This window comes from Juglans regia, chromosome 8 (genome assembly GCF_001411555.2).
Source record: "Juglans regia cultivar Chandler chromosome 8, Walnut 2.0, whole genome shotgun sequence".
Lineage (NCBI taxonomy): Eukaryota > Viridiplantae > Streptophyta > Magnoliopsida > Fagales > Juglandaceae > Juglans > Juglans regia.
Window position 1 is genome coordinate 27,506,422 of NC_049908.1, and position 23,671 is coordinate 27,530,092.

General features: G+C 35.6%; 1 protein-coding gene across 1 annotated transcript; it reads left to right on the forward strand.

Moving 5' to 3' along the window:
- Positions 1 to 287: 287 nt before the first annotated feature.
- LOC109009355 (pleiotropic drug resistance protein 3-like) lies at positions 288 to 10,572 on the forward strand. Its single transcript, XM_035692926.1, has 24 exons — positions 288 to 700; positions 1,066 to 1,192; positions 1,591 to 1,676; positions 2,656 to 2,740; positions 2,987 to 3,146; positions 3,264 to 3,340; positions 3,791 to 3,844; positions 3,947 to 4,037; positions 4,142 to 4,443; positions 4,524 to 4,805; positions 4,977 to 5,290; positions 5,541 to 5,701; positions 5,783 to 5,886; positions 6,391 to 6,544; positions 6,642 to 6,779; positions 6,886 to 6,959; positions 7,072 to 7,404; positions 7,508 to 7,798; positions 8,134 to 8,217; positions 8,340 to 8,473; positions 8,979 to 9,206; positions 9,434 to 9,605; positions 9,758 to 10,012; positions 10,120 to 10,572. The coding sequence occupies exons 1-24, from the start codon at positions 288 to 290 to the stop codon at positions 10,384 to 10,386; spliced, it is 4,386 nt and encodes a 1,461-aa protein (XP_035548819.1). The 3' UTR covers positions 10,387 to 10,572.
- The last annotated feature ends 13,099 nt before the right edge of the window (positions 10,573 to 23,671 follow it).

Genomic DNA, 23,671 nt, shown 5'->3' on the forward strand with positions numbered 1-23,671 from the left:
GAAGATCAGTGCATGCATCATCCTTTATTCGCGATCAATCAGAAGTTGGCTTGAATTGATCAACAACAGAAGCATCTCTCTCCAGTAAAGTCATGTGCTATATTTAATTCCCAGCAATATTTTAAATTAGCTTGGCTATCAAGAACATGAGAACATGATTAGTACTACATGCATCATCCTTGCTTCATCAATCAAATAGTCCGAACCTAAGCACAGCTTTACTCGTCTTGATATATTTATGTATACACCTCTGCAAGTTGAAGTTCTCCAAGTTCAAGAAAAAAAACATGGCTCAGATAGTTAGTACAGATGAGATAGAGTCATTGAGAATTGAGTTGGCAGAGATAGGAAGAAGCATTAGATCATCTTTTCAACGGCATAATTCAAGTTTCCGAAGCAGTATTTCAGGATTGAGTTCTGCAAAGGGAGATGGTGACGTTGAATACGCATTACAGTGGGCTGAAATTGAAAGATTACCTACGTTTGAGCGGCTAAGATCTTCTCTTTTTGATAAGGATGCTGATGCTAATGCTGATGCTGATGAAGATGGTGGTGGTGCTGTTGACAAAAAAGGGAAACAGGTGATTGATGTTACGAAGCTTGGGGCTCTAGAACGACATGTCTTTGTAGAGAAGCTCATCAAACAGATTGAGAATGACAACCATCGCTTGTTGCAAAAAATTAGAAAACGAATAGACAAGTAAGCCGGCCCTTTACTCTCTCTCTCTCTCAAAACTCCTCCTAAAAATCATTCATAGGTGTGATATTGCATCTCGAAACGCAAACACATTTGTGTAGCATCATGAATATATATGAATGGAATGAGTACAGCCATAGTCATACATAGAACACAATTTTTTACACTAAAACTCATGAATTCGATCGATGAACACTTTTTAATAAATAATTGTTATTAGTATATATCTTACTAAATATTAATTATAATATTGTCATGATAAAGTTAGAAAAACTTAATTCATTTATGAAATGAACTAAGCTTGAATCGAGTTTATCCGAATCAAATTTCAGTTCATTTACTGCTTTTAAATATATATCGTTTTGTAGGGTTGGTGTAAAGTTGCCTACTGTAGAAGTAAGGTTCAGAAATCTGCGTGTTGAAGCTGAGTGTGAGGTTGTGCATGGCAAGGGCCTTCCAACCCTATGGAATTCTCTTCAAAGCACCATCTCCAGCGTAAGTAATTCAAGTTCCTGGACTTTCAAACATGTCGACGTACGTAGTAGAATAAAAACGGCAACATGGTGTTCAAACCTGCACAGCCTAGCTAGCTACATGCTGCATGTCTAGGTACATAAAAAATGACTTTTTGGATAATATTTTCTTAAAAAATAATTTGTAGAAATTTTAAATTAGTTTTTTTTATATAATATTTTTATTTATGATTTCTAACATGTCTGACGTGGCCGCACCTGAAATTTTGACAATTCTGCCGTCCCTGGATAGACTGCCCAAATCTTGTAGAATAAGATATCATCATTTTATGTAATAATACTTCTAAGTAGCCGACGTACCGTCTACATTAATATTTGTTTTAGTATTTAATTAATTAATTAATTTTTGGTCCTTAACAGTTGTACGCAAAGCTGCCGGGTGCAAAGTCACGTCAAGCCAAGATAAGCATCATCAATGACGTTAGTAGTATCATAAAGCCAGGAAGGTTGCTAACGGCTTTGATTAAGATCTAAGTCAACTGTCCTGAATTCAATTCTTTTTAGCATTTTAATGATTACAATTCCATATTTTGTAAGTGAAAAAAAAAAAACTTATTTATAATGTGTGATGTGAGCACTGAATGATGAGTATAATTATATATATATATATATATATAAATAAAGCTTTCAATTATAATTATTATTATTTGGTTAATTTCTCCAAAATTAGACATATTTTAAGTTCGAGGATGTAATCATTTTCAGTTTTTTTTTTTTTTTCCTGTACCCTTCTCACGATTCTTTAATTTCTCGCCGGTGTGTTTTGATGAAATGTTGTTTCTTGCTGTCGAATAATCTCCTTGACAAAGCTCTTTGGATAACTGTGAAGAATATATAAAATTCCAGAGCGTTGGAGGTCCAAAATGAAGATTTCCTGATAATGAAATGAACTATTAACTCAAATGATGTCTTTCCCCGACAACATAAAATGTCTATACATGTTGTCGCTCTATCTTATGGAAATAGTTGAATAGAAATCAAAGATAAAGTTCCTTAATTTGCCGTTCTCTTGTTGCATCCCCCAAATGAAGTTTGTATCTGTTTCAAAGATTTAGGTCTGTATTAGAGAGGGACTCTCTGAGGACTGTGCGTTGGATATTGGATCGCCATGCTTTGTTCCATGGAGTTGCTAATTCAAAGCAGAAACTTCACACGGGAATATTATCACGTTGTGATTCCTCATGACATAGTGGTATCCCCACATTCAACGAAATGTTCCTCTCTCGAGTGTCTCAAAATACAAGTTTATGATCAATTGGACTTGGAACTGGAATACCTTTTTTTTTTTTTTTTTTGCCTTCAATTTTAATACTTCCATTTCAATTTTGATAACTTCTTCACAGAAATCTTTCTATAGAGAGGATTCGAAACGTTTGGGTGATATGAGGCTGGAGACGTATTCACATGGCCTGACCTTTTCTGCAGGATAACTCTGCTGCTTGGCCCCCCAGGTTGCGGAAAGACGTCCCTTTTAAAGGCCCTGTCCGGGAATCTAGACGAATCTCTCAAGGTTTTGTACTTCCTCCATATTACTTGAAGAATGCATTTATATTGTCAGCCTGATGAGGGCAATGTACGCTCATTAATGGGCATCTAGTTTGAAACTATAACTTGAAACGTAAATCAGCAGAATGTTGATAGGAAAAAAAAAAAAATCAAGAAAGATCAAAGTGTTACCAAGTTTTTGGTTGATTGCTAATCTTTCACATTTGTATTCTTTCAAATTTATGTATAAACTATCTGTTTTGCCTAATAGATTACTGGGGAAATTTCTTACAATGGATACAAGCTAGAAGAGTTTGTCCCCCAAAAGACTTCGGCTTATATCAGCCAAAATGACGTGCACATTCCTGACATGACCGTGAGGGAAATACTGGACTTTTCAGCTCGTTGTATGGGTGTTGGAAGCCGAACAGGTAAGTTTTCCTTGGAGTTCAACTGGGAAGATAATTTATTAATAAGTACTGCCTTATAAAGTATAAACCCCCAACACTTGGATAATGACAGCAACATTTGTTTTCGGACTAATTCAGATGTTTTGATGGAAGTCAGTAAAAGAGAGAAGGAAGCCGGAGTTGTTCCCGATCCAGACATAGACACTTACATGAAGGTAACGGTTTCATCTCTCATCTTCTTTTTTCCTTGTTTATGAAATAATCTATACTGCTGTATGCCAACTGATTTGGCTACATGAAACTAGTTAAAGTTGTTGAAATTTTCGTTTGTGACAGAAACTTGGGAAAAAATCCCATCCAGACCATATGCGATTTTTTGTTCTTTGATAAAATGATGGAAAACTTGAGATAATGAGAACCATCATTGACAAAATCATTAAAGCTGAATCCTCTTACTCATAGGAAAATTCTCTGTTGCATGCGCGTTAATCACAGCCACTGCAAAAGATTTAGCATATAAAAGATTTTGGTCACACTGTGGGTATTATTACTTATGGAATGAAATAAGATAATTTATTTTGGTCACACTATGTTTCTTTTGTTTCTACTTATTGATGGTTTTCTTGAGGATTTTCATTGTAATATTGACTGTATTTTTTTGGCAGGCGATTTCTGTGGAAGGACTAAAAAGAACCCTTCAAACAGACTACATACTAAAGGTCATTCTCTTTCAACAAAGCTGACAGAAAACCTATACCCTGTAATTTGTAAATTGACAAATAAGTTACCAGTTTATTTCTATTGCTGCCTTGAGTTCTCAGATCATTGGACTTGATATCTGCGCTGACACTCTAGTTGGAGATGCTATGAGAAGAGGTATCTCTGGTGGTCAGAAAAAGAGATTGACTACAGGTAATCTGAGTGAAAACAATAACCTTAGCTGGTTTTAATAAGAGAACTAACTCCCAATGCCAGTTTGGATTTTGACTGTAGGGAATTGGACTTCAATTTTGCAGGGGAGATGATTGTAGGTCCTACAAAAGCTCTGTTTATGGATGAGATAACAAATGGCTTAGACAGTTCCACTGCCTTTCAAATTGTTACTTGTCTTCAGCAGCTAGTGCATATCACAGATGTTACATTACTGGTTTCCCTTCTTCAGCCAGCCCCAGAGACATTTGATCTTTTTGATGACCTCATTTTGATGTCAGAGGGAAAGATTGTGTATCATGGTCCACGTGATCATGTTCTAGAGTTTTTTGAGGATTGTGGTTTTAGATGTCCGGCGAGGAAAGGGGTTGCTGATTTTATCCAGGAGGTAAGTGCATTTAAGCTTATATTTGTTTTCTTTTCAAGCTCCTCTCTTTAAAAAAACTATTTCATGCTATGTTTATACAGGTAATCTCGAGGAAAGATCAAGCACAGTACTGGTATCACACGGAAGTACCTCACAGTTACATTCCAGTCGATTTGTTCTCTAGGAAGTTCAAAGAGTCTCCATATGGAAAGAAGCTGGAAGAGGAGCTCTCAGAGCCATATGATAAGTCCCAAAGCCATCAGAGTGCTCTTTCCTTTAGTCGGTATTCCCTTTCTAAATGGGATCTTTTTAGAGCTTGCGCTTCCAGGGAACTTCTTCTCATGAAAAGGAATTCTTTTATCTACATATTCAAAACAAGTCAGGTTAAGATTTGTACTTATGCTGATGTTCCTTGGTCCTTTACTATCATTACTTTTCCTGGTGTGGGAGCGTTAAAACCTATGCTCATTCTTCCTGTTTCATCTTTATTTTTTGTTTAGTTTGTCCAAAGCCCTGCGAAATCTGAAACATGTTTTGGTTTTTTCTATCTGCAGCTGATTATCATTGCATGTATAACAATGACTGTGTTTTTGCGGTCTCGCATGGATATTGATGTTTATTATGCAAATTACTATATGGGTGCCCTGTTCTATGCTCTTGTCATCCTTCTTGTTGATGGTATCCCAGAGATGTCAATGACTATTCAAAGACTTGAAGTATTCTACAAACAGAAAGCATTTTATTTTTACCCAGCTTGGGCTTATGCCATTCCAGCAAGCATACTAAAGATCCCTCTTTCATTTGTGGAATCTCTGGTTTGGACGTGTTTTACGTATTATGTCATTGGATACAGTCCTGAGGCCCAGAGGTTAGTTGGACATGAAAATATGTTCATATTTGTTAATTTTGCCTAGTTTTGGTTCATGAATTTCCAAACTTATATCCAAAACTTTTCAAACGTTAGAGCCTCAACAGAGCATCTTCTTTTGCTTAAGCATTTTTTTTTTTAATTTTCTTTTATCGAACCTTTATGATTTACTTAAGTACATCAGTAATGTTGAGGGCAGCAGCAGTGCCAAATTCTGTTAGTTGTGACCCTTGCTTCGCTTCTGTTTTAGGTTCTTCCGCCAGTTTGTTCTACTTTTTGCAGTGCACCTATCTTCATTGTCCATGTTCCGTTTCCTGGCCTCCATCTTCCGGACAAATAATGCATCTTTCACAGCTGGTAGTTTTGCAATATTATTTGTAATGTTATTCGGTGGCTTCATTATTAATAAATGTAAGGTTTCAATATCTCCTTTTGCCAAATCTCATTCTAAGATAATCAATTGAAATGACAAGCTTAACTGTTCTGCTGCAGCTTCCATGCCTGTCTGGTTGAGGTGGGGTTTTTGGGTTTCACCCATTACATACGGAGAGATAGGGCTTTCTTTAAATGAGTTTCTTGCCCCAAGATGGCAAAAGGTGAGACTCCCACGGCATTTCTTCTGGCTTCGTAATCATAGCCCAGCTTTCTGTTAGATTTTACAAGTTCAAATCCGTCCTCACTAACTCTATCACTTTTTGCCTGTTTTAATCTTTTAGAGAATTATCCAGTAAGTTACTAAAATCAACTCTACGTTCTGTTTGGTGTTTTTTTATTTATATCTTCTAACACTGGAAATTCAGTAGCATTTCACTCCATATCTTTCACTGCAGTGCAATATATTTCTACTGATCGCCAATGTCCAGCTAAACGAATCTTAGGTGAAGTTTTAAGTTCCACCTTAATTCATACACCAATAACTGGAGTAGTGTATGCTTGGGTAACACTTGTAATTACACAATCAATTTCAGTTGTATGACCTATACTCCAATACTTCTGGTACAAGCCTGATAATGCTGTGTTATCCCTGTAATTAATTATGACTTTAACGGCTGGGAGAAACAGATGTTCCAGCTAAGTCTGCTTTCCTTTCTTATCTGTAGTTGACATCGGCAAACACTACGATAGGGCAAGAAATACTTGAAAGCCGTGGACTAAACTTTGATGGTTATCTTTTTTGGATATCACTTGGTGCCTTATTTGGATTTACAATAGTATTCAACATTGGATATATCTTGGCGTTAAGTTACTTGAAGTGTAAGTTCTTTGCTGTTGTTTTATTTCAACTTGAAACAGCATTGCAACAATAGATGCTGATTTGTTGACATTTGATTAACATTCGATTAACATTCAGCTCCTGGATCATCTCGTGTTATTATTTCGCATGAAATGCTCTCCAAAGTACCTGGAAGTGACGATTCACATGTTGGGGACCATTTGGATGAAAAGTCCAAAAATTCTCATCTACAGGCTAATATTGGACCGAAAAAAGGTTAGATAAATTTTCTCAATCTTCTGATTGTTATTCCGATCATTACCTCTTTATTTTCTTTAAATGTATTTATCCAGCTTTTAATGAGCCTCTGTTCCAATAACAGGTAGGATGGTCTTACCTTTTACACCCCTAACCGTAGTGTTTGAAGATGTGCAATACTATGTTGACACCCCACTGGTAATGACATTTAATTTTATGTTAGGTCCTCTGTGGTTGCTGGATTGATAATCATTCACAACATTAAATCCATTCCTGTAATTTTCTTTCCTATTTCATTTCTGGCTCTCAGGAAATGAGAGAACAGGGATTCACAAACAAAAGACTTCAACTTCTTTCGGATGTTACTGGCGCATTGAGGCCTGGTGTTCTAACAGCTTTGATGGGTGTCAGTGGAGCTGGCAAAACAACTCTTCTGGATGTTCTAGCTGGAAGAAAGACCAGTGGTTATATTGAAGGGCAAATAAAGATTGGAGGGTATCCGAAGGTTCAAGCAACCTTTGCTAGGATATCGGGTTACTGTGAACAAACTGATATACATTCTCCTCAACTAACTGTAGAAGAATCAGTCATATTTTCTGCTTGGCTGCGCTTGTCTGCTGAAGTAGACCCAAAAACTAAAGCCGTAAGATCACAATGCACTGACATTAAGTCCAAAGGTTTGGAATTTATATTCATTGTTGAGATAATATAATGGTTTGTTAAAGCTTTCTTGTGATGTCTTGCAGGCATTTGTGGATGAAGTCCTTGAGACCATTGAGCTTGATGAAATAAAGGATGCATTAGTAGGTATACCTGGGGCTACTGGTCTATCAAATGAGCAGCGTAAGCGGCTTACAATAGCCGTGGAGCTTGTTGCTAACCCCTCTATCATCTTCATGGATGAACCGACAACAAGTTTGGATGCAAGAGCAGCTGCAATTGTCATGCGAGCGGTGAAGAACGTAGCTGATACAGGAAGAACAATTGTTTGTACCATCCACCAACCTAGCATTCACATATTTGAAACATTTGATGAGGTATATATATATATATATATATACATATTTTTTTTTTTTTTAATTTCGAAGTAAATTTATCCACGGAATATACCAAGGAAGTATTTACTTCTCAAAGAAGTGCTGTTTATCTCACTAACTCAGTAGTACAAGCATGGCTACTGAAGAAATAAAGCAAGAGCATTTAGGTTTGACGGCTGCACTAAAGAAAAGTATGTAAGATATGTTGCATCCAGCCTACTCCCCAACAAAATGATATCAGAACTGGTGTTGGACAAGATTCAATCCTAGGAATCAAGTTCCTTGTTAACAAATCTTCAAGAGTTATTTGTCTCATTCCCCTTTTGCTTTTACAGTTGATCCTTCTAAAAACTGGTGGGCGCATGATATACTCTGGACCATTAGGACAGCATTCAAGTTGGGTTATAGAATATTTTGAGGTTAGCTTGCTATTTGCTGTAACAATACTCATATCTTGGGGATCTTTTCTGCTTCCATTTTTTGTATAGTAGCACCCCTTGTTTTAAGATGTTACATTGATAATTTAGTTTTATTTTGACAGGGTATTCCAAGAGTTCCAAAGATTAGAGAAAATTACAACCCATCAACGTGGATGTTAGAGGTCACTTCGACATCTTCAGAGGTTGAGCTTGGTGTAGACTTTGCCCAGAAATACAGGGAATCTCCCCTATCTGAGTGAGTTGATTTCTTCGGTTAGAACTGTACTTGGTTTTGATGTTGTCTGATGTCAAGTAGCGCGTTACTATTTCAAAATAGTGACTTCAATTCAGCAGAGGAATTCTACATTGCTTGACAAGGAGAAATTCTTTCCATTTTACAAATTCTAAGGACTCCAATTCTAACATTAACCAGCCCTTTTAGAGTATAGGCTTAGATGTGGCATCGGTCTTAGGTCATTACAAATAGTATCAGAGCCAAATCCTACTAGAAATGTGAGACTTGACCTGACGAGGACATTAACAATTTAAAGGGGCAGGATTGTAATGAGGAGTTCTTGGCAATTTGATTCAAGGACTCCAATTGTAATTTGATTAGTCATTTTGCATTATATATAGGTTTAGATGTGGCTTGGACCTTGTGTTGTTACATGTTCATCTATTGTGTGGATACAGATCATGGTCATATGACCTGTATTTCATTCTTTATACAAACATGACAACCTCTGTTATCCCATTTTCAGGAACAACAAAGAACTTGTAAGGCAGTTGAGTAGCCCACCTCCTGGTTCAACAGATCTGCATTTTGTGTCCCGCTTTTCTCAAAATGGTTGGGGACAAGTCAAATCCTGCCTATGGAAACAACATTTGACTTATTGGAGGAATCCTGCATACAACTTGACTCGTATGGTGCATACACTTGTAACTGCTTTAATTTTTGGAGCGCTATATTGGAACCAAGGAAAAAAATTGTAAGTTTTAGTTATTTATCGTTTTCTACTTTTTCGCCTTTTGGCAGAATCTATATTACATTAGAAATTGCTAGTCTGTATAACTTGACTAAATTCAGCTGTATGTCTCTCCTTTGCTTAAGACAAAGCATTCCATCCGTCAGATATATGCCTTTTTCTGTAAGGTGCATATTTTAGGTGTATTGCAAAGAACTAAATGCTGCGTTTTTTTTTTCTTTTTCTGTTAGAAACAACCAGCAGAACCTATTCAATATTTTTGGTTCAATGTACGCTACTGTTATCTTCTTGGGCATAAATAATTGCACGACAGTCCTTCCATATATAGCAGCAGAGAGAAATGTTATGTACCGGGAAAGATTTGCCGGGATGTACTCTTCATGGGCTCATTCACTTGCACAGGTATGATTCTCTACCTGTAAATTCTACTTGTGTGGCCTACTATCACCATTTGATCTCTGAAAACAAAATTGGTGGAATCTAAGGTCTTGATTAGGGGGCTCTTGTTTAGCCATTATTTTCAACTTATATAATTGGGGATACTGATATTGTAGGTGATAGTGGAAATCCCCTATCTGTTCATCGAAACTGCGTTATTTGTGACAATCTCATATCCAATGATTGGATATTATGGGTCGGCTTATAAGGTTTTCTGGTACTTCTATGCAATATTTTGTTCATTGCTGTACTTCAATTATCTGGGAATGCTAGTCGTGTCATTGACGCCAAACTTCATGGTAGCTGCAATTTTGTGCTCAGCCTTTTACACATTATTCAACCTGTTTTCTGGTTTTCTGATGCCTGAACCGGTAAGCTGATAAAAGCACTCAAAACTCATCTATATTGTACACCGTGGAGTCTTCAAGTTATGAACAATACATACAGTTAAACTGACCGGATTGTCTTATTCTTACAGAAAATTCCAAAGTGGTGGATCTGGTTATATTATCTGACACCCACATCCTGGTCGCTGAATGGTATGCTCACTTCACAATATGGAGATATAAATAAGCCCATCATGGTATTCGGAGAAACGAAAACAGTGGCTGCCTTCTTAGAAGATTACTTCGGGTTTCACCATGATCGCTTGGCTGTTGTGGCGGTTGTTCTCATGGCTTTCCCCCTTGTTTTTGCTTCCATGTTTGCATATTTTGTAGGACGGCTGAACTTCCTGCGGAGGTAAGCGTCTTGCTCTTTCTGTAGAGGCTGGAAAGGTAGAGGTTGTCCATGGCCAACTGCAAGCCTTTTGTTTGCAAGTAATATGTTAGTCAGTGTTGTACTATGCAAATTCGTTTGTCATACAATAAGAAGCATACTTGTATGCTGGTCAAGCTGAAGATATCTGTACAGGGCTTATATATTATATGACTGAAATAAAATAGAATACGCATGTCCATGAACCAACTTGCCAAGGTGCTGCGTTGTGTGTAACGCCCCAAATCCAAAATCATAAACGGACAGTTTTGGATATATTTCTAGAACTTTCTTCCTATTTACAAATATATATCAAATACACAACCTCTAAATTATTTACAACTACGATACAATGATTCTCAAAAATCTATTCACAAGTTCGGCTATAACCATTAAATTCTAAATCATTACAATATAGATAGTCCGACATAACTGTAAAAGTAACTAAGATATGACTATACGAAAATTCTCTATACAGCTAAAATCATTTTCAAGTAAGAAAACCATAAGCCCCAAAACTTCCAACCTCAATTACCTAAACCAAGTCTAATCTAGAGTTTTTGGTTCAAAAGCTATCACCTCAAAAAAGAAACTTTCTACGACTTTGAAAAAGATGTGAAATAAAGTGGAGAGCTACTATGTAACTCCCCGCTCTCCACAATTATTAATAAAGTCATTTTTAGATATCTGGGGGGAGTCGGAGTGTTTCGTCAAGAATAGCGAACAATCAGAATGATTTTGGTCAACATATTCTATCAGAGATACTTAGACAATCAAAATGATTACAACATGAGTATTTTAAATGAAATACCTTAACAATCATAATGATTACATCAAAAGTACCTACTAATATTTTGATAATCAGAATTATTCCGTCAAGATTATTTGAGTAGAGATATTTCAACAATCAAAATGATTAAGTCTGAAGTACCTTCCTCGCGTGAATTATAAATGGAGATACTCGAACAATCATAGTGATTACGTCACAAGTATCTCAGGCATGACTGACTGAGAAAATACTATTTTCGAGACACGCTCTGTACTCGAGACATAGCATGACATGAAATGAAAGGACATACGACCTGACATAACGTGACGTGATATGTACGTAAGATGCATGACTTGACGTAGCATGAAACAAACAACAATACGCAATATGAGATAACATGTAATAGATATAATTACGTAACATGACATAACATGTAATAGACAATATTATATGACATGACATAACATATAACAGACAACATTACATGACATGATATAACATGCAACAGAAAATATTACGTGACCTGGTATAACATATAATAGACAATATTACGTGACCTGGTATAACATGTAACAGACAAAATTACGTGACATGACATAATGTGTAACAGATAAAATTATGTGACAGAGTATATTATGTAACAGATAAATGTTACATGATAGAATATATTATGCGACAGATAAATATTTCATGACAGAATATATTAAGTAACATACATATATGATGTAACATGGCATATATGATAACATAATTATATGAACATTAGTTCCTTTACCATCATACATAAACTGTAATCTGATAGTCAATTAGGAGCTAATTTACATTGATTGTCATGTTTAGAGAGAAAAGTATGAAACACAAGAAACTGTAAGTAGAGATTGTAAATGTTAGAAACTTTATCACTAACAATTTAGTAATATGAAAAATGCTAACTAAGAGTAAAATTGTCATTTAACTCTCTACAAGTGAGAAAATGATCATTTTACCCATAACTTTAGGAATTCACATCCTGACTTCAAAAATCACCAAAATTTACATTCTTCATATAAATTTTGTTCTAAACTCAAATATCAAATTATAAGATTTAAAAAAAAAATCATAACCATGAAAACACACCATGACTGAAACACCCTTAGGCATTTTCTCTTTAATTTTTGTTGCAATTTTATCTAACTTCAACACTCATACTTAAACCAAAATATTGCAATATAGATCATCACATCCTATACTTAGAAGAAGTATGCTTAAAACAACCAACAAAAATTCACTTCACATAAATATAAAACTTTTTAGTTAAAATATCCAAATTTTTTAACTAAAACACAAACCTTTGAATCTCAAGGTTTTGATTCTATTTAAAAATATCTCCAAGAACCCAAAAAATTAAAAACTTTCTTCTAACATATTCATAACACACTACTAAGAACTAAGTTGCTTTGAATTAACACATAAAAGTCACAAAAAATCACAAAATCTCACTTGAAGTACTCGGCTCCAACACTTAGACAAAAACAAAATTTTTTCTCAACTTTGATTTGATCAAACACTTGATCCGAAGCATACATTGATAAAAAATTCAAACCAAAAAAATCATATGGCTTTAAAATATGTCCTAAATTAGATTCAAGCATTAAGCTTAAAGTCACATGGCCAAAATTAAACCAAAACATGGATCTATCCAAAAACCTCATATTGTTTACTTAACCGAGTATCTTTATTTATAAAAATCATATCTTTACAAATCAACACCTAAAATCTTCAAACCAATATCCTAACATGTATATCAAAGGCTTTAGATCATCAAATAAAAAATACCAAAATCCTTAGAGTAAGATTAAACTACAAAAGATTCAAACTTTCTTAAAACAGAAACTGTTTTTCTCCTTTTAGTTTCTAATTTTCTAGATCTGAGAAAATATTTCAACAAAAGCTTTTATCATGTAAATAATCCTTAACAAACATTCATATAAATATGTTAACAACACTCCATAAAACCTTCGGACCAAGATCTGTCCATTAGCTTGGTCAAAAACTCCAAAATACAACACAATATCCAATTTATCTCCCAGAATGACCTTTCCATGGTTAAAATAACTTTGGACCAATCAAAAGACCTTGAAATCAAACACAAAAGGTACCACGGAAACTAGACTCAAAGAGGAACGGATTTCATGAAGGAATCATGGTGACAAAACACTTACAAGGGTTTAAAAAACTCAAGCAAAAAGGCTCAGAAAACTGCTCAAGAGAGCTTCTAAGTTCCTTTCTAGAAAACATGTGGGAAAAGAGATAAAATGAGAAAGGAAATTTCTGAACTCTTCTTACACAAACTGAAGGGTGGAGTGGGGTCTTGAGTAACACTTGAGTGATGGAAGTCTTGGCCAAAACAAGGGGAAAACTACCCATGGTATGGACTGCCTTGAGGTGCCATGTAGGTGGTTGTGGGGAGATGGGCTTTGCTTTCCCATCAGGAACTATTTGAGAGTTGTCTTGAGTAGTGAGTGGTCAGCCTTGGGTGGGCGGAAACTTCCTCGAGAAGTTTTTCCAAGGTGGCCAAAATTCATGGGTCTAATGGGCTTCAACCGAATGAGCTTCATTTTGGGGTTTAAAGAGGGTGTCGTTAGGATTTGAAATGCTATCAAGCCCAAATCTAATTTTTCTTGGCTCAATCAAATTTTCAAGGTTTAAAGGGTTGAATAATGATGTCATAACATGAATTTGAGAGATTAATAGCAGGTTGAAGCGATTTAATCAAGTGATTAAACACAATGCTAAAAGTCAGATCCATTAGGGTTTTGAAATCAAGTTTGGGGTAATCGTTTAGGGTTTCGGTTTCCTCCAAGCTTTTTGGGGTTTCAATTGGATTCTAAATATTTAGGGTTGAAACCAGCTTTAGTTTGGCATAAATGGTTAATGAAACAATGTTTTGCTTAGGTGGTATGATCTCACACGTTGATTTCCTTCAAATTTCCATCTCATTGTTCCTCTTGGTGCCAAGTGTCCAATACTATTCACCAAGTGTGGTTAAGAACTTGTCAAATGTCCAAATAAAAATTCTATAACCTAATGTGGACATTCCACATTGTGATTTTAAAAATACTGCACTTGGTGCTACTATTGATGTTACTATTCACTCCAAAAAAATGAAAAATAAACTTTACACTAAAAGATCCTAAATAAACATACTAACCTAATAATGCAATTCATTTATAAAAAATAAAGTCCGAAGTGCCTCGAAATAATCAAAATGTGTTTTTGAATGGACGTTTCGTCCAAAAATTAAAAATGAGTTTATTGCACCATAAAATCCTAAATATTTCTTTGAGTCTAATGGCAAAGACAATATCCTATTCTAACTCTTCTAACTATCTCAAATAAATAAAATCGCATTTTCGGCCTCATAATGAGTAGTAACATTGACTATGCTAATATACCAAAACCTACGCGATTGGTTAATTTGTGAAAACTTACGGTATTTTCACGAGATTCCTAAAGCCTATAAAAATTTCACTATTGAATTTCTAGCAGGTTGTTACAAATTTTCTTTAATAGGCTTGGTGTTTGCTAGAGAGAGAATTAGATTAACCGAGAGCTTAAGAGAAAACAAATGTGAGAGAGAATGAGAGAGAAAATGTGAGGGATGCTATGAGAGGAATGAGACAGTTGGCTATTGGCGTGGTGAACGTGGGACAGACTGGGTATCTCGGTTTCGGCCTCTGCACATACAAAGGTTTATGATTTTTCCAAATAACACAAGGAATAGAAGATATTTATAGAGAGATTTGGGCAAGGGTGCCAACGAGTTCGAGTTGGACTCAGTTAGTACATATAGTGACACTAATCTAGTAGTCCATTCAATGTAGGATTAACAGTGACTGAGACTGCGTAAGGAACTTCAATCAATGCTGATTTTAAATTGAAATAAATTTCTAATGGCCGATCTTTAAATTGTAAAAGGAGTTTAACTCGTTCAATAGATAATAAATAGGATTTAACCTAGTTATTGAGCCTAATTAAAACTCATAATCAATCTCAATGACTTATGACTCGTGAGCTTATCCAATATGGCCCATTAAATATAATTTAAGCTCAATACAAATCATCAATATTCCAACTTTATAATTATTGGGTAGGATTGTTACATGCTACGTGCTCAGTAAGTAGCAATTTAATGGGAGTGTGAGAGTTGGCTATAAGTTCCCATTAAAAATATAATGTAAGTAATACAATTTTATCTCAAACAATATGTTCAGCCAAATGTCATATTCAATGCCACATGATAATAGGGAAATTATCAATATATAACAATGATATCATGCCACGAAGACATCATGCCACGAGGGGCATCAATATACAACAACGATATCATGCCATGAAGACATCACACCATGAAGGGCATCAAACATGTCACAAAGACATTCATATCATGGGCTCAAGAATAAATAGCATGTTGACATTTAATTTTTAAAATTTAATAAGCCACATAGCATTTCTTAAACATTCCAACTATCACAAAATTTGCACAATTCCCATAAAAAGTGCTAAAATAGCAAAACAATGTGCACAAATTCAAAATTACACAAGTTTGAAATATAATACTAAATTGCATCATTCCAAACAAAACCAATAAGTTCTTTTAGCAAAAAAAAAAAAAAAAAAAAAAAAACCATTAAAAGCCACTTACCTCGATTTCTAGTCAAAATAATCACACGATATTCCTTTGCCAAGGGTCAATCAGAGCCTATTTCAAGGCCATTACAATCCGTCAACGTCTACACTAGAATAAGGTATATAAACATGGATTAATTCTAGCTAATACCCAAAATTGAGATTTGCTAATTTACCCTAAAGTAAGTCTAGTTGAAACCTAGACAGATTCGAAAACATCTAGGCATGTTAAAAAAAATGATCAAAGATTCACCAACCCCACCGTACTGTACACATTTGCCACTAATACTTGAGTATTGAATTTATCTTCAACACACCCCAACAACATAATTAACTAAATATATGTTTTCAACAACTCAAATCTTAACAAGTCTTATATTCGAAACTCATTAATATGGGTGTAACTGGTCTAATTCGATCCAGCTTTGGACATATTTTAGAACCGAACCGGTATATACTGGTTTTGAGTTTTGAAGAACCAATACTGCACTAGTTACACCCTTAAACCGGTACTTTCAATTTTATCGGTTTCAGTCCGGTTCAGTCCGATTTTTTCGATATATTATATAGTATATATAATATAATATTTTATAGTACATAATAATATAGCGATAATATATTGTAGTATATTATAATATATATGATAATTGTATTATAGACAATATATAGTGACACATTATAGTATATTATAATATATAGTGATATAGTATTAATATAACTATTAATACAATAGACTATAGTGATAATATATAATTATTTATATAAGATTTTAAAATTTAATAATATATTAATTAGTAATGTAACATATAATACAAAATTATTTTATATATAATTATACATATTATATATGAAAATTATATGTAATGTAAAAAATCATATAACAAATATTTTATACAATATAAAAAATTAAAATATATATATATGAACCAGTTTGGTTTGATCCGATGTTAGAAAAAGGAAATTGGAACCAGATCGATTTTGACCTATTTTGAGAAAAATAAATCCGGTACCGGACCAGACCAAATCCGATACAGGACCGAACCCACCAGTCCAGTCCGGTTTACCAGTTCACCGGTTTCTTTTTCACCCCAATTCATTAAATATACTCCTTATGAGGAAAAAGAATTTACCTAATATTGTCGTTGGTGGTGATGAAATGGCATAAGATTATTACATTGCAAAGACAAGAGTTGAGAGGGAAACAGAGAAATAGAGATAAAAATAGATTATCAAACACACACACACATACACAGAGAACCAAAGAGGGGTGTGTGAGACAATCACATATAGGGGTGTGAGAGAATCAGAGAAATAGGGGTTTTAGGTCACGAGAATTTTGGGGGTGGGGAAAGGGACATTGGAGAAAAAAAGAATGGGGAAAGGGGTGGGTTTGGTTATTACATTGTGCCTGTTCAAACTGCGTTTCCATTGAATTTCATGTCTTTCTCTCTCTATTTTTTTCTTATCTCATTTTTTGTGTTGGCCATTGAATAGAAAAATCTTGATTAAAAACCCCGTGTTCTGTGGTAGAGATTAGTACTCATATTTTAAAAAATACCACATGCATCAGTGTAGGGATACATATGACACAACAACAATAATGACAAATCTATTTTTATAATAATGAAAGATCATGAGTTTCAGGCAGTGGTTTTCCCTCTTCAACATTAATTTAGTATATTCAACATGTCTCATTGAGTTTCGTTCTTAGTGAACATTGAAAAAAAGAGAGCAATGGTATTAAAGTCGGCAACACCTCTTCCTCTCTCTTCCCAGAAACTATCAATTTGCAATCACTCGATAAATCTACCATCAATGCACAGTCATCCAAAAAAATCAAATGCGATAAAAGTTTTCAAGATTTATCTTGAAGACTAGTAAGGATGGAACTTGCCTTGCACGTCTGTGTTCCCCATTCTTGAAAGAGAAGTGCTACAACTACAAAGAAATTCTACAAAAGTAAATCCATAAACTAACATGTATTCATCTGACACATTATATCTACTTTATAATAAAAGTAACTTTACAATCTAGCGTAATACATCAAGTCATGTCATTTTGTGGGTTTACTTTTATGAGATCTCTTTATGGCTAAAATATTTCTTGTCTCATAAAAGGATCAATTACTTTATAAAGAGCATTTTGTTGGAGATATGTCTAAAAGTACTTACAATATTGACTTAGCCATATGCTTGCACTATCTAAAATATGTCCAAGATGAAGAAAAATCGGTATGCATTGGAATAGTCAAGTATAAGTCATCTAGTTATGAGCTACAGTAGTTGCCTAGATATAAGTAAACAGTAACTTAGCCATCTAAATTTCTTATGTTAGTTTCTCTCTCCATCTTTATTGAACGGTAATATTTTCATTACACCTCCTTTCACAATTTCTTCTCTATCCGATACTCATTTATATTATTCTCTAAATTTCTCATTCATCTTGTTCCTCCATTCACACAATTAATGATTCAGTCAATTTTGCTCTCTTGATCAAGATGAACATCCTTCATTGAAGTTCCTTGTAAAGGACGAAGAAGAAGGAAGAAGATGGGCCTCTAGGCCTTTGGCCTCAAAGTCCAATCTCATATTTTGTCTAAAAGTCGTCCTTTCTTCAATTTTTGGCCCCGTTTGGTTTCATAGATGGTCTCAACCCATCTCATCTTATCTCATCTCAACATCTAAATACAATTCAAACAAAACACTTTTCAATTTTAAATCTTCAAACTTTTAAATTTTACATCTAATCATTACAACTTTTCCAAACTTTAAAAAAAAATAGAAACAATAATTCAACTTTTTCAAATCTCAAAACAAAAATAATATTAAAAAATTATAGTCTAACAATATTTTTATTCAATTTTTTCTCTCATTTTCCAAAACCTTATAAAACATCGTAATTCAAACTATTTTATTACTATTTACAAACTATCTCATTGCTATTCATAGACTTCTCATCTCATCTCATCTATGTAACCAAGCGAGACACTTGAATATTTGAGAGTTGTTGGAGACATAAAGGGCCCACAAGCTTACGTGGCGTAGTGCTAGTGTGCTACCTCAGTTTTTTTTTTTTCATTTTACCCTGTGCTCTACGCCCTTCCCCTCCTCCCCCCTTCCACAAGACCCCCCATTCTTGTAGACCACTGCCGTCGCAACCCGATCATTTCCCTTGCCCCTCACCGCAGGCTAGCCATCTTCCTCATCTCTCACTACAGCCCAACCATCTTCCTCATCCCTCTCCTACATTTCCCCTCCTCCCCCTTTCCTTGCCCTTCATTGATGTCTCTCTCTCGCTCTCTCATCACTCTCTCTCGCAATCTCTGACAAGAAGGGGAGTTTGTCATCGCCCCTCACCGATAAGTACACGCTCTCTCTTTCTCGCTCTCTCTCACTTGATCTCTCTCTCTCTGGGCCGTGGGAAAAGAATGGGTGGGGGGAGGGGGACAGGGGCGGGGAGTGAAAGAAAGAAAGAAAGAAAGAAAAACTTGATTGGTGTGGCACACTGATAATGTGCCACGTCAGTTTGTGAGACCCTTTTGTATCCCTAGTGTTTTTCTTAATACTTTATATTTCATCTTTCCTTCCCATGGAAGGTCTTATATTGAAAGACCTATTATTCTTCAACATATTTTATTCTTAATAGTACCTTAATTCTCATGATCGACTCGGGTTGACGTGATTCACAGCCAGGCAACACCTGGGCACACTTATTGAGCACTTGAAGAACAAACCTGCATACTTATTTCCCAATGATCTCACAGTTAGATTGATAGAAATGGGATGGAAAGCCATCAGGCCCAGGTGAACTTAATGGAGTCATTTGAAAAACAACTTTTTTCACTTCTATTTCAGAGAATTGCATCAAAAGTCTCAAGTTCATTACATCTGTAACCTTAGAATTCATTACTGAGAGAGAACTATTAATAGCAATTGGATTAGAAGATGTAAAACAATTGGAGAAGAAATCAAAGAATAGATCACCTATCATTTCTAATCAGTAAGCACATGTCCATGATGATCAAGCTGTTGCTTGATGGAATTAGTTTTTCTCCTTTGGGATGTATACATGTGGTAGAAAGTGGTGTTTATATCCTCATGTTGCGACCAATGCTGCTTAGCACGTTGCTTGCACTTGAGTTCCTCTTCAGCTAAATGAAGTTCTACATCTTCTTGGTGGTGATGAACACTGTTGTTATGGTCTCCATCACCAACATTATGAAGTTTTGCTATTCGCCTCATTTTCCTCTTGGTATGTGGTGGGGTTTGCCTGTTGCTAGCTAAGTTCCACTTCTGAAGGGCCCTTTGATAGTTAAAAAGTCTATTTCTAATCACTACAGCTGTTGAATCACCAATAGCCACCTTCCTCCATGCTTATTGGATAATTGTTGATCATTCCTTCCTCAAAGACCAAGAGGCTTCATATATGAAAATGTACTGTTTTCTTCTATTCCTCATCTCATTACTAGTCAAGGTTAAATGGAGTGGAGAATGATCTGATTTGATTGCAAGTAAAACATGACAGATGTTGTTGGGGAAGAGTTGTTGCCACTCTGCATTGGCCATAGCTCTATCAAGTCTCTCTTTTGTGAAATTTATCTATGTCCTATTATTAGACCAGGTGAACTTCTAACCCTTTGTAGGTAAATCATTCAAAGAACAGAATTCAATGGCCTCTCTAAAATTTTCCATTTGCTTATAAGGTCTTGATGCTGCTCCCACCTTTTCACCTTCGTAAGTGATTTCATTGAAGTCTCCCACACAGAACCATGGGATAGAGATGCCATCTTTAAGCGATTTCAGTAATTTCCAACTAGTCTCCCTCTTAGAGGTTTCAGGATGTCCATAGAAGTCAGTAAACATCCACTGATGATTATTCTGTTTATCTAAAATGAAAGCACTAATAGGCCATCTTGTGAAACTACAAATCTCAATGTCAAAGTCATTCCTCCACAAAAGAGCTAGCCCACCGCTACTACCTCGATTCTCCACTGTCATTCACCCATCATACATTAGTCTAACTTTAATAGCTTCCATCTTTTCCTTATTGCATTCTATTTCTATAAAAAGAAAAAACGAGGCTAAGACACTTTTCCTTAATCTGTTGATTAAGGATTCTAACTGTCAGAGGGTTCCAAAACCCTCAACAGTTCCAACTTAGGATACTCATTGATATTGGCAGGGTTGGTCACCAACCTCTGCCATTAAATCATGTTGTTGCTCTTCCACACAAGTAGCATTCTTATGTCTCTTTAATTTATGCCTCTCCCTAGTGACCTCTCCCAACTCAGCAGTTAAAACTGCTATTGTGGGAGTCAAACTTCTCTTCTGAGCACCACTCCAACAATTAGGCTCAGAAGTGAGTGATGTATGTTTATTTCTAGCTCTTCTTTTCCACTTGGTCTCCTTCTTGCAGTACATTTGATTCTTATCCTTATTAACCATAAGGATCTGATCTTTTGTCTATAATTGATACTTGTCATTATTAATCTCAAGAGCCCCTACATAATCCACCTTTTGTTCAGGAGAGTATTGTCGAATACTGATGACATCATCTGTGCTAGCAGGAATAACAATATCATGCTCAATCCCAGCTTGATTCAGTGGTACCCCAGGGCACCTAATATCTCCAATAGTACCAGTTACCATATTAGTTTCCCCTGATCCCTGATCCCTTCCCAAAAATTAGCCAGCATATTCCTGAGATGGCTCCTCTGAATGAGATCTTCTATTCAAAGACAAACCTTGACCCTTTAATTGCTTCATATTTTCTGGGGGAACTTTCCAAAAAATCCTCTTTCCTTCTACCATCACCCTGTGATTCAGTTTATTCTTCTAATTGACTTGAGATCTTTCCAACCTTGGCTTTATTTCCTTTTACAACTTTATCTTCAACCTGTGGATCTGAGAATAGAGAGTTTGAATGATCCCTCCCACTATTGCTATGATGATGAGTCTTAGTCATTGCCTTTTGACTAGGGCCACAAAGCCAGGCACCATATTGGCTTTGTAAACTACTATGCATGGATCTTTCACTAGAGGATTGTTCACAACCATTTGGCAGCATTTCATACTTAAAAGAAATCCAGCACCTATTACCTTGCATGTTGAGAAAAATTCCTCTCATTAACGGCTTAGTAATATCAATAATAACTTTAACTCTGAGGTAAGGGCCCCATCTAATGACATCCTCATCAGCATCCACCCCCTCCACCACACCAATATTTCTCTCGATTTGTTCCCCAATCTCCTTTGTCATTCCTCCAAGAGGAATGTTGTGGAGTTGAATGAATCCACATTGGTTCCTTGGTGAAGGATAAATCTTTTGGTTCAGCAAAACCATCAAAGTTATTCAGAAAAAATAAATTACGATCAAAGGTCCAAGGTCTACCTTTTTTCACTTTCTAAATATCTTGCTCATATTGAAACTCAATTATGTATAAGTTGTCACCAACTTCTTTGAATTGGATTCTCCCCCTTGGCTTCCATACAGTCCACATGGTTGTTTTAAAAGCTTCAATGTTGACATTCTTCTTTGCCACGATGCGACCAATGAGACAAAGTTGCCCAAGTCTTGTTGTTAGACTCTCCTTTGTGATATCAACCTTTAATTCAGTCTGTTCTTTCTCAGTTAATCAAAGATCACCCCACTTCTCTATAATCTCGTCAGCCATTTGCACCAGCAACTCGCCTTTGATACAGAAAACAATAAGAAAAGAAAAACTGCACTCCTCCTCAGTGTTAACTAGGAGACCTATCTTGCGTAGAGAAAAAAACCCTCCTTAGCCCCAAGCTAGGAGACCATGATCTGTACTTTTCCTACCTAAACCTTACTATTTCGTGGGGGATTCAATTAAATCAACTAAAGGGCTTTTTAAGTGAGAAAGAGACAAGAAGTTGGCCTTATATGCATAATTTATTGTTACTTGGTATAAATATTTTCGATAGTATCTTTTTTTTTTTTTTTTTTAAACAAACTAGAGATCAGGCCTCCTTATTATTAAAATCCTCACTTTTGGTCAAGGAAACCTTCAACAAAAGCTCCAATGCAAGAAACATCATAAGACAAAAGAAAAGCCCAACGTCGAAGAAACCCATAAGCTATGTAACACTACTATTGAAGAGCCTAAGCCAAAATTCATCTATGGACTTTTCTTAAGTAAGGTAAACCCGTGCGATATGTTCTAAGAATCCCCTTAAGCAAATAAGGGAGCTCATCCTGTGTCAGCCATACTCTATTGCAGCCATTGCTTCCTAGTCTAGCAAGGTAATCCATTGCCATATTACCTTCCCTATAGACATGCTGTATTTGAAAATTCATCAACATTAACAGTCGACTCATCTCATCCCAAAAATCCTCCAAATACCATAAACTACACTTGCCTTCCCTAAACCAATTTACCACCACTAGCGAGTCCATTTCTAAAATTACATTGTTAAAACCTATGGCCTTACAATTTTTTACACCCATTAAAAGAGCCATCAATTCAACTTGATTATTGGTTCCACTGCCTGTGCTAGCAGAAAATGCCAACTTCAACCTTCCTTGTTCATCCTGCAACACTCCACCCACACCCAGATCTCCTGGATTTTGTAAACTACTTCAATCAATGTTTAGTTTGACCAGCCTGAGTTTAATCCAAGACACTGCTATTAGCTTCTCCTATTTAATGTTGAACAGCAATTTCAGCATCTGCAATATCTCAATATCCCTGCTTTCCAACTGAGAACATGCTTTTAATTTCATTCCAACCCAACTCATCCAATGCTTCACAGAACACCATAACGCTGTAATGGACTCCCTTCTACCTTCCATCCTTGTCTCGTACACCTCCAGA

Bases quoted from the DNA above. Each gene is read 5' to 3' on its own strand.
- LOC109009355 (XM_035692926.1), top strand. From the start codon at position 288: ATGGCTCAGATAGTTAGTACAGATGAGATAGAGTCATTGAGAATTGAG. The intron at 4,444-4,523 runs GTAAGTGCATTT...ATGTTTATACAG, and splicing joins TTGCTGATTTTATCCAGGAG to GTAATCTCGAGGAAAGATCA. The intron at 8,474-8,978 runs GTGAGTTGATTT...TCCCATTTTCAG, and splicing joins AGGGAATCTCCCCTATCTGA to GAACAACAAAGAACTTGTAA.